This window comes from Diabrotica virgifera, chromosome 3 (assembly GCF_917563875.1).
Source record: "Diabrotica virgifera virgifera chromosome 3, PGI_DIABVI_V3a".
Classification (NCBI taxonomy): Eukaryota; Metazoa; Arthropoda; class Insecta; order Coleoptera; family Chrysomelidae; genus Diabrotica; species Diabrotica virgifera.
In genome coordinates, this window is record NC_065445.1 from 139,264,120 (window position 1) to 139,276,758 (window position 12,639).

Consider the following 12,639-nt stretch of genomic DNA (forward strand, 5'->3'; position numbering starts at 1 on the left):
TATGTACATATGAAAAAGAAGAAGAAGAAGATACATAATGGAAAATGTGGTGAGCAACTTGGACAGTCCATAGCGGCCAGCTTTTGAACTGAGTAGAGAGCTGTAGAAGAGTTTGCTATGGAACTCTAAGGACCTCATTGCCTTCCTTATGTATGAATAGAAAACAAAAAAAGTTGTGACTGGCTAAATGACACCCAAGTCTATGCCATAAAAAAAAACCGGTCAAAGTTGACCGAAATTTACGGCAAAGATATAAACAATAGGATCATAATTTTCAAACCATCACCTTTTTATTTTTGTTCTCTTTCTCCACACCAATTTTCATATCTTTGAAATCCTCATAGCATATATTATTATAATAAAAACTATCGATAATACGTGTCAAAATTGCCAAAAATAGCAAAATTCCAATCAAAAATTAGGTTGGAGAAAATGTAACCCCCAAAGTTCAAAATCGGTATATGTTAAAAAAAATGCATTTTCTCGGCTTTCCATGGAGCAATTTCCTTCATTATTTTTTTGTTCCCAAGTAACTCGAGTAGAGCCATCGAACTAACGCATTATTAAATGTCAAACTTGCTTTTGTTTTGTTATAATAAATTAATTTATTTATTATAACACAATATTTTAATTTGTTTAAATAAAAATTGTTTAAATAATTATACAGCTTTCAAATGAGAATATTTATGTTTTTAACTTTAAAAGGTACACTGGTAGTAAGTTTATCTAAAAAAAAGCCTACAACTGAAAAAAATATGTAATTTTCTGTTCTTATAAATAAATTAATCTATTATAACAAAACAAAAGCAAGTTTGACATTTAATAATGCGTTAGTTCGATGGCTCTACTCGAGTTATTAGGGACCAAAAAAAGAATGAAGGAAATTGCTACATGGGAAGCCGAGAAAATGCATTTTGTTAACGTATACCGATTTTGAACTTTGAGGGTTACATTTTGTCCAACCTAATTTTTGATTGGAATTTTGCTATTTTTGGCAATTTTCACACGTATTATCGATAGTTTTTATTATAATAATATATGTTATGAGGATTTTAAAGATATGAAAATTGGTGTGAAGAAAGAGGACAAAAATAAAAAGGTGATGGTTTGAAAATTATGATCCTATTGTTTATATCTTTGCCGTAAATTCCGGTCAATTTTGACCGATTGTATCTCAGGAACCACTCATCATAATTAAACGGTTTTTCTTTTATAGGAAGCGTCCTGCCGTTGTTTTTCGAATACCGTTTTCACAATTTAATTTAGTTTAATATTTCCTGAGATATTCTATTTGTTTATAAACCAAAAAATTGTTTATAATTTTAAAATATTCCTGAGGCCGCTTAAATAGTCCAATTTCAATTCTGTAAAGTAAATTAGATAGGTATAGCGTCTTTTTATGAAAAAATCATAGTTATTCTTATGCATCATAATTATTGTCGTTATTATAGCGACCGTCAATTTTTAATTAACATTTTAATTGTTGCTAAACTGTTCATTCAATTTCCATAGACTTCTGGAATTATAATATATACGGAAAGGGCTTTACTTTACCAAGTTATTTAATTATTGATTAACAACTACTTATCTAAAAGTTTAGTTGAAAATTAAAGATTTTGTTGGAAAACGCTTTTTCCGGGGAAAGTTTTCGTCGAAGTAAATCGAAAAAAACACGTCTCTATGCAGAATTTAATTGCGGTGAATTTTTATTTGGGTATTTTTGGTCTAAAGTTAAAATCTTTGGAGTTATATAGCAAAAATTGAAAAAAACACGGTTTTCGGGCGCCATTTTGTTTTTAAAAAAAGTAGCACACTATCTGCGGACTTTGCATATCTATATTATTAATACATACAATAATAAGATTCGATTCCAGTAATAAAATTGCTGGTAAATAACTTTTCCTTGTATTTTGCTAATTAGCCCAGAGTATAAAGACTCTTAGAAAAAATATTGTTCCTAAGGCCATCCGCACACACAGCTACTAAAAAGAAACCGGTAGGTAACTTTAGTTACCAATCAGTTACTTACTAGTCACCGCCCATGTATTTTAAATGAGTGTCCGCACACAGCGCTACTAGATAGCAGCCGGTCTATAATGCGGGAGTGATCAGTCGACGGCGGACTGGGCATGCAGGTCGCTTGGGGACTAGTTTCTAGCCTTTTGTGATGTTTTACACGCGAAATTGGTGGAAGATTCATTTAATATAAAATTAGTGCAAGAAGTGGAAAACATACGTGCCTATATAAACTTAATTAACCAGTTTTGATGGGAATAAGCCATAATTTTACTAAAAAAATGATTTTATTAACGTTTCGACGTCCAAATCGGATGCCGTTGTCAAAATACAAAAAATATTAATTAAAAAAAATGTTGTTGCTTAGTAAAAAATTCTTCTAATAATTTATGTAATCCGGCTCATTTATATCGGCAATTCAGACATATATAATACATTTTAAAGTAGAATACTTTAAAATGATATTGCCAATATTTACGAGTTGCATTCCTGGGACGACTTTACTGAAAGATAGTTCATTCGATTACATGAAATCAACCTCAACTCAAGAATATCCGTCACAAAAAAATCATAATATGTGATCTGTCTTTAAAAATACAACTACATGCCACGGTGACAATAAATAATAACAACAATATCATTTTAAAGTCTTCTACTTTAAAATGTATAATATATGTCTGAATTGCCGATATAAATGAGTCAGATCAAATAAATTATTAGAAAAATTTTTTACTAAACAACAACATTTTTGTTTAATTCATTAATATTTTTTGTATTTTGACAACGGCATCCGATTTGGACGTCGAAACGTTAATAAAATCATTTTTTAGTAAAATTGTGGCTTATTTCCCATCAAAAACTAGTTAATTACAAAAATTCCACAAGAAAATAGCTTCAGAAAATATATACAGAGAGTCTGTAATTTGGAATAAATTCAGTATCTCAAATACTAATTGTTTTTTTGAAAAATGCTCAGACCCGTCGATTAGTATTTCAAATTGTCCTTTTTGACATACAATAATAATGTATACAGGGTGTCCCAATTTAGAGATATGACGTCATCGTTGATTTTCTTAAATGGCAACACTGTCATTTTGATAGCTACTTTGATAGGGTGTGTAAAGTTATACACAACTGCAAAATATCAAATTTTTATTCTCTACCGTTTACAAGATAATAGAAAATAACAAAGTTATGTCTGTAATTTGAAATAAATTTCAATAATTAAAATATTAATTGTTTTTTTGAAAAATGCTCAGACCCGTCGATTAGTATTTCAAATTGTCATTTTTGGCATACCATAATAATATACACAGGGTGTCCCAATTTAGAGATATGACGTCATTGTTGAGTTTCTTAAATGACAACACTGTCATTTTGATAGTTATTTTGATAGGGTGTGTAAAGTTATACACAACTGCAAAATTTCAAATTTTTGTTCCCTATCATTTACAATATAATAAAAAATAACAAAGTTATGAAAAACAAGTAATCAAATAATAATTTAATTTAATTATTTCAAATAAGGAAATGCTCATAACGTTGCCCATTGACAATTTGACAATATAGTCGAAGAGCTAGTGAACCCTCCGACTAACGGTCGTCCTGTAAGGCTAAACATTTTTCTAGTGATATTTCATAGCACACCAAGGCTAAAAACCATGACCTGGCAGGCCTCAGCGGTGCACGTGTATCTACCAGGTGAATCGAAAAGTGCAAATTTAGGGGGTAAAATAAACTTTCTCCTGTAAGGTTTAAATTTAAGTATGTGTTTGAGTAAGTCATTTAGAAGAAATGTATACAATGACAGGCGATTCTGAAGAGCATAAGACCTTGCCAGGCGAGGGAAAAGATTATGGGTTTTTCCTAAAATTATTCTTTTTGCATCGAACAAATTTTTTTTAGGTTTTTTAATAAATCATTTCAAACATTCTCTTGAGTGAATAGTTTTTGTTATATGAGCGATTGAAAATTTTGAAAATTGAGAGATCGGCCATTTTTAACCCTAAATCGGACATTTATCTAAAAATTTCAATGTTGCCAAGGTACGTAGATATTCTTTAAACATTGATTGATGAAATCCCGAAGAGTTTTTTGCAATAAAATATCGAAAACGCCTTTGTTTTTTTAATTGCTAATTAAGCGTGTGCGACACTGTAGTATAAGTGAGGACGTTTGAGTTTGCATAAATTCATTATCTCGAGAATGGGCAAATTTCAAGAGAAATCCTCAGACAGGTCGATTTTTATTTTTGAATTAGGACTTTTTGGCATATATACAGGGTGTCCAGAAACTCTACCGACAAACGAAGACAGGAGATTCCTCAGATAATTTTAAGACAATTTAACCCAATTCACTTAGTCCGAAAATGCTTGCTAAGGGAGCTAGAGCTCTTTGGAAATGGCGTCTTGTAATTAGATTTTCTTAAATACCTCCAGAACGCTTCTATTTATAAAAACAAAAACGCGTACGCGTATTTATCTTCAAGATATAAATCTAATCCATCCATTGCAAATTTCTAGTACCGATCATAGGCGTCCGTTTTGGGTAGGGTAACGGTTATTTTATCGCATAACTTTTTTATCTTTAACTTTTATGCATTTCTGACAGTGAATTATTAAATTGTAAAGTATTCTAGTACTAAAAGGTACTCTTGTTTTAAATCGGTAGGACACACCGTTTTCTAGAAAAATCGATTTGAAAATTTTTCGCTTTTTGAATTAAAAAAGAATTTCAAAAAAAAATGTTTAGAAAGACGAAAACTGGTACATTTATTTATATTCCAGAGATAAATCGATTTCATTAATTGCGAATTTCTAGTACTTGTCATAGGCGTCCGTTTTGGGTAGGTCAACAGTTATTTTATAGCATAACTTTTTGTCTTGAATTTTTGAGCATTTTTGACACTAGATTGTTAAATTATGAGGTATTCGAGTACTAAAAGTTACTCTTACTTTATGTTGGTAAAATACTTCGTTTTTTGTTGAAAAGTTCTTTCAATTTTTTTTCCAAATTCCAAAAACGAAAATCTTTAAAATCGATTTTTCTAGGAAACGGTGTGTCCTACCGACTTAAAGCAAGAGTATCTTTTAGTACTAGAATACCGCACAATTTAATAATCCGGTGTCAAAAATGCATAAGAGTTAAGGACAAAAAAGTTATGCGATAAAATACCCGTTGCTCTACCCAAAACGGACGCCTATGACCGGTACTAGAAATTTGCAATGGATGGAATCGATTCATCTCTGAAAAATAAATACGCATACCAATTTTCGTTTTTCTAAATGGAAGCGTTCTGGAGGTATTTAAGAAAAACTAATTTCATGACGCCATCTTCAAAGATCTCTAGCTCCCTTAAGAAGCATTTTCGGACTAAGTGAATTGGGTTAAATTGTCTTAAAATTATCTGAGGAATCTCCTGTCTTCGTTTATCTGTAGAGTTTCTGGACACCCTGTATAATACTAGTGACGTCATCCATCTGGGCGTGATGACGTAATCGATGATTTTTTTAAATGACAGTAGGGGTTGTGTGATAGCTCATTTCAAAGGTTATTGAATGTTCTATTCACTAGTATAAACATTAACATAATTATTTATACAGGGTGTACAAAAAAATTTTTTCTTCTATTTGTCAAATTTAATAAAAGTTAATTTAATAAAAAAAATTTTTGTACACCCTGTATAAATAATTATGTTAATGTTTATACTAGTGAATAGAACATTCAATAACCTTTGAAATGAGCTATCACACAACCCCTACTGTCATTTAAAAAAATCATCGATTACGTCATCACGCTCAGATGGATGACGTCACTAGTATTATATATATGCCAAAAAGTCCTGATTTAAAAATAAAAATCGACCTGTCTGAGGATTTCGCTTGAAATTTGCCCATTCTCGAGATAATTAATTTATGCAAACTCGAAACGTCCTCACTTATACTACAGTGTCGCACCTGCTTGATTACCAATTAAAAAAACAAAGGGGTTTTCGATATTTTATTGCAAAAAACTCTTCGGGATTTCATCAATCAATGTTTAAAGAATATCTACGTATCTTGGCAACATTGAAATTTTTAGATAAATGTCCGATTTAGGGTTAAAAATGGCCGATTTCGCAATTTTCAAAATTTTCAATTGCTTATATAACAAACAATATTAACTTAAGAGAAAAATCACTAAAGACGTTTTCTGTTTGGAATGATTCAAAAAACCTAAAAAAAATTTGTTCGATGCAAAAAGAATAATTTTAGGAAAAACGACTAATCTTTCCCCTCGCCTGAAAAGGTCTTATGCTCTTCAGGATCGCCTGTCATTGTACACATTTCTTCTGAATGACTTACTCAAACACATACTTAAATTTAAACCTTACAGGAGAAAGTATATTTTACCCCCTAAATTTACACTTTTCGATTCACCTGGTAGATACACGTGCACCACTGAGGCCTGCCAGGTCATGGTTTTTAGCCTTGGTGTGCTATGAATTATCTAGAAAAATTTCTAGCCTTACAGGACGACCGTTAGTCGGAGGGTTCACTAGCTCTTTAATAATTGAGGGCCAACATTATCAGTATTTGCTTAATTGGAATAATTAAATTCAATTATTATTTGATTACTTGTTTTTCATAACTTTGTTCTTTTTTATTTTCTTGTAAATGATAGGGAACAAAATTTGAAATTTAGCAGTTGTGTATAACTTTACACACCATATCAAAATAACTATCAAAATGACAGTATTGCCATTTAAGATAATCAACGATGACGTCATATCTCTAAATTGGGACACCCTGTATACATTATTATTGTATGTCAAAAAAGACAGTTTACAATACTTATCGACGGATTTGAGCATTTTTCAAAAAAACAATTATTATTTTAATTATTGAATTTATTCCAAATTACAGATATAACTTTGTTATTTTCTATTATCTTGTAAATGGTAGAGAATAAAAATTTGATATTTTGCAGTTGTGTATAACTTTACACACCCTATCAAAATAGCTATCAAAATGGCAGTGTTGCTATTTAAGAAAATCAACGATGACGTCATATCTCTAAATTGGAACACCCTGTATACATTATAATTACATATCAAAAAGGACAATTTGAAATACTAATCGACGTGTCTGAGCATTTTTCAAAAAAACAATTAGTATTTGAGATATTGAATTTATTCCAAATTACAGACTCTCTCTGTATAAACTTAAACACGGCCTAATAAAGCTACTCAGTAGAAAGTACAGTCAAGAAGTGACTAGTTTTATTAATTTTCAGTAGCGTAGTGTGCGAGCCATAGTTGATAACCAGTTGATAATTCTAGTTACCAACTAGTTTAGTTTCTTTTTAGTAGCTGTGTGTGCGAAAGGCCTAACTCTTGCAGAAAGTCTCTTTTCCGCACTCGACTGCTTGCCGAACTCCCGCTTCGCGTCGTTCGGCAAACTGCAGTCGCGTGCGGAAAAGAATGACTTTCTGCACTTGTTAGGAAAATAACTATTAATAACTAGTATTTACAGTAATAATTACAAACGGCACCAATTTACAGATCGATACATACACGTTCTGACGTTAGTTTGACAGTCCTAATAAAGGTGTAATTCTTATGATTTCTAAAAGATACTTAGGAGATTCTTACAGAATTCTGGCAATCCTTATTCTATAATCTTAATATAATAAAAATCTATGTTAACTTATTAATTAAATAATGCACCAAAAAACTAATAACATTCCTTATTTTTGTTCAGTGGCGTGCGGATAATCCTGGTTCTTCGCCTGGACACAAATTTTTAGAAAATTTATATAGACTGATCTTTCTGGTTATTGCCGTGAATCGATAGGCTAGTCGATTGTACTCAATTTCTGCTACCACATGGCGAGAAAAACCAAAATTTATGAAAAAGTGACATTTCTTGTTTTTCCCCTGTACCCTTAATTTAGCCTTTTTTGTGGAAATTAACATGTCAGATTTTCTAGCGGTTATATTAAATTGGTGCAGCATACGTTGTAAATCATCTTCACTTTGAGAGATTAGTATTGCTTCGTCTGCATAGCAGATTATTTTAAGTTGTAAAAAAAATACTAGTAGTAGATATAAATAAATCAGTATAATTTTTATTTAGGTACAGATTGCTGGACAAAACATAGTCTCCAGTGTTAACGCCGTATATCAGTTTTTGGGCTACTGTCCACAACATGATGCACAATGGAATAACCTAACAGTTAAAGAACATTTAGAATTATATTCTCATATAAGAGGTGTTCCCAATGATGTTGTTGAAGATACAGTTAATTTTTATTTAACGGGTCTGCAAATTGAAGAACATAAAGACAAGCACACTAAAGACTGTTCTGGTGGTACCAAGAGAAAGCTGAGTTATGCAATGGCTATGATAGGCAATCCAAAAATAGTTCTTCTTGACGAACCCAGCACTGGAATGGATCCGCAAAGTAAAAGATTTTTGTGGGATACTATTTTAACTAATTTTAGGGTGAGATATTTTATTTTTACTATGCTTTTTCTTATTTTCTTTTTTAGTTTTATATTACGTGCCATAAAAACTAATAATAATTTTTACCTAGTCGTGCCGAGTAGGTAACGGTATCGTTACCTTCAGAAATGTAAGACTTATATACTGTGAAAATTTCAGACAAAAATATTAAAATCGAACAGGGTTGTAGCGACGTAAACGGAAAAACGTGATTTTATTTATTTTTTTATTTTTAGGGTACAATTGAGATTTTGACAATGTTCCCCCACATAAAATTTAAAATAAACCTCATTTTAGTTTTCATCATCATCAAAAACATACAGTATGTCTAAAATTGGCCATTCACCTCTCCGTGGTCAATATCTCGAGAAATAAGCGTTTTTTTTGGGAGTGTGTCGGTCGTCTAACATAGTTTGTCCTTTGTCCATATTACTTATCACGAGCAAAATCCGCTCCCAGCTCTTAGACTATAACAGAAAGCAATTTTTAGGCAATTCGGCTCACATGTCCATACCATGTGAGCTGTTTTAGTTCAATATCCTTAACTATAGTGCCCGCTACACCCATTTGTTGTTTTATTATTTCATTCCTTATTCTTTCGGCTCTCGATATTCTCATCGATCCTCTGATGGCATCCATTTCCATGGCTTCGACTTTTTTCTTATATTTCTCGGTTATTCTCCATGTCTCGACTCCATTAAGTAGGCTAGTTTTAAACATTGTCTCATATACACTAAGCGTAAAAATTAACGCCCCACCTTAAAAATGGGACATATTTGATGTCTCGTATTTCCTAAACCTGTTGTCCGATTTGAGCGATTTTTTTAGTATATTATAGCTTTATTCTTTAAGAATATTGATGTAATAATATTATTGCCAAACAGGTAAATGTCATTGTATACCGGGTGTAACAATGATAGTGTGTTTTTTCCTCAGTTTGGAATACCCTGTGGAATATTCTGGCGTATATAAAATATTGAAATTAAAACTTAACTATAGCTTTGGGCTTTTTTAACATTTTGCTTTTTGATTTATTCGCGTATGTTGGATAATAAAAAAGTTAGTTACTGTAACAACTAGCAATGTTATTCATCAATACAGAGTGTTTATAAATAAGTGCGACAAACATTAAGGGAAAATTCTGCATGAACAAATAATGACCGTTTGCTTTATAAACATATGTCCGCAAATGCCTTGTTTCTGAGGTACGGGATGTTGAATTTTTTCTTACAAACTGACAATATATTTATTGCTCTAAAACTGGTTGAGATATGCAAATGAAATTTGGTAGGTTTTAAGAAGTAGCTATTGCACATTTTTTGACATACAATGGCCTACTGTAGCCTATGGCTACAGTCGGGCTACAGTTTAATATTTTATATACTCTAGGCTATTCCCTAGAGAATACTATTCCTCATGAATATTCCACAGGGTATTCCAAACTTTGAGGAAAAAACACATTATCATTGTTACACCCGGTTTACAGTGACACTTACCTTTTTAGCAATAATATTATTACGTCAATATTCCTGAAGACCAAAGCTATCATATTATACTAAAAAAATCACTAAAATCGGACAACCGGTTTAGGAAATACAAGAAATCAAAAATGTCCCATTTTTAAGATGGTGCGTTACTTTTGATGCTTAGTGTATGTTCCATTTTCTTTCCTTTGATAATTCTTTACTCCATAGAACTCCGTTTAGACAAATTATTAGAAAATACACTTTTGTTTGTTAATATTTATGTTTGCGTTATATTTTCGGACGTTTTCGGTTAATCATTGTCTCCTAATTATATTATTTATTTTTAAGGGTTCAAGGGGAGCAATTCTTACTACTCACTCTATGGAAGAAGCTGACGCCTTATGTTCTAGAATTGGAATTATGGTTAAAGGAGAGCTAAGGTTGGTATCTTTATGATTTTTTTTATAAATTAGATCACTTTGATCACTGATCTCGTAATTTCGGACGCTTCACTCTTAAAAAGGAATATAACAGTGGAATTGATGAACTCACACAAGAGAAACAAACAATTATCAATCTCATGCCATCATCATTCCTATCTCCTGTACCATAGTTTCCCATTACATTTTCCTTTCCGTTGTGATTTGTTCCTACTTTGACATTCCATTCTCCTGCGATACTTTTGAAATGGAAATGAAAATAGTGTATGAAATACTATGCTCAAATTGTGACAAAATATGGGCGTTATACAGGTATATAGGAGAATCTTCCAAAGATGTTGTAAATAGGGTCATATCACACAAAAGCGACATAAGCACAAAACTATCAAAAGCTTAGTCATTAACAGATTAAGGTTTTGCTTGAGACTAAGCTTTCACTTAGTCTTAATCGTGACTAATTACCCCGTAAAAATCGTTTTACAGGTGGAAAAAAACTAACAAAAACGTTAATGTGTGAAAAAATAAAACAAAATATGCATTTACAAGGAAATTGTCAAGAAAAAATAAAAATAATAATAAAAAATTAAAATGGTAACAAATAAATTAAATAATGTTTATATGTAGATTTCTGTAGCAGGCGAATTATAATTTAAGTTTAATTTTACTAAATGATTTGTTGATAATATTAGACTTGAATTGAGTGGTTGTCTGCTTTAAAAAGAAATCTTCTTATTATAAAAGCACAAACAGTCTCTAACAATGACCTTCTAGACCAGGGCATTTAGCACAAAATAAATCGGTTGTTAAGTACAGCACCTAGAGATTTACAAATGTTTGCATTGTGTTAAAAGACGATGTCAGGAAAAAAGTCTATTATAGAAAAATTGGTGGAAATGCGTAGGTACATTTTAGCATAAAATAATGTCAAAACCATGTCAACTATGTCAAAATAAGTGTATTAAGGGATTAAGGGCCAAATTTTGTTACTAGGTTGTTTTTGGGGTAGCTGAAGATGAAATACGCCATTAGAACAGACAACTGGAGCACCTGATACCCAGTTTCACTGCTAAGGCACGTTATCTGAAATTTCTAGGGTTTTCGGCACTCAATTGATGCAAGCAACTAGGAGGTTTTTGGGGCCGCTGAACAAGAACACGCCATCAGACCGAAACCCGTTGCACCGGGTGCCCAAAACCTTACTAACTCCAAAAGATAATATACCTTAGCAGTGAACTTGGGTACCAGATGGTCCGATAGTCGGTTCTGATGGAGAATTCGTATTCAGAGACCAGAAAAACCTCCTAATTATTAATCTACTTATATGCATTCAAGGCAGAAACCCTTCAAAACTCCAGATGATGACGTGACTTAGCATTGATCTTGGGCACCAGCTGCTCCGGAGATCAGTTCTGATGACGTGATCGTGTTCTGTAACCCCCCAAAACCCTTCGTGCAATCTGTTTGTATCAATTTAGTGCTGAAATCTCTCGAAACTCCAGAAGATGACGTCACCCCAGATACCAAGTTCTCCGTGTATTGGTCCTTATTATATCTGCAGATTGAATAAGTAGGACATTTCGATAAATATATTTTGACAACTAATAAATATGGACTGACATAACTATATATAACATAACATAATAACTACTACAAATAGAGGAGGATACTATATTCTCCCACGCTATTTTGAACTTCAAAAAATAGAAAAGAATTTAAAACCTAAATCTAAAGTCTTGATTTGAAAAGTCGAATCCGTTCAGATCTTCTTAACTGTGGAAGATCATTACCTTCTTCAACAGCAGGTTCATTAATGGGTACCGCAGCAGGTTCATTAATGGGTACCAGTTCATTATCAAGATGATCAGGTTCTATCATTGGATCTACATTTTCGTTGATAAGATTTGGATGTAAATGGACTGGAGGTTGGATAGATGGCAGAAGATGCGGGGGGGGGTTCTTGATACTGTGGCTGATAATGAATTACTTCTGGTTCGTTTACAAAGGTTGCATTCTTTTTAGGTACCATGGTTTTACGAATTTGGTCAATGTGACGTTTTAAACAATAGCCATCATCAAGTTGGACTTGGTAATGTAACAATGCATACTTTTTAACAATTGTACCAAATTTCCAAAGTTCCTGGTTACCATGGTAATACCGTAATTGTACTCTCTCCCCCAAATTTAATTGTCTTGCACCATTGGGTTGATTTTCGGATCTGCTAAGTTTTGGTG

The 12,639-nt window shown here is 32.2% G+C and overlaps 1 protein-coding gene across 1 annotated transcript in view; it reads left to right on the plus strand.

The window, feature by feature from the left end:
- Positions 1-12,639, plus strand: part of LOC114338609 (phospholipid-transporting ATPase ABCA3-like) — a 351,819-nt gene that overhangs the window by 311,892 nt on the left and 27,288 nt on the right. The window contains exons 23-24 of the mRNA XM_050645554.1: positions 8,133-8,501; positions 10,316-10,407. Of these exons, the coding sequence (XP_050501511.1) occupies positions 8,133-8,501; positions 10,316-10,407 (461 nt within the window). The remainder of the gene's footprint in view (positions 1-8,132; positions 8,502-10,315; positions 10,408-12,639) is intronic.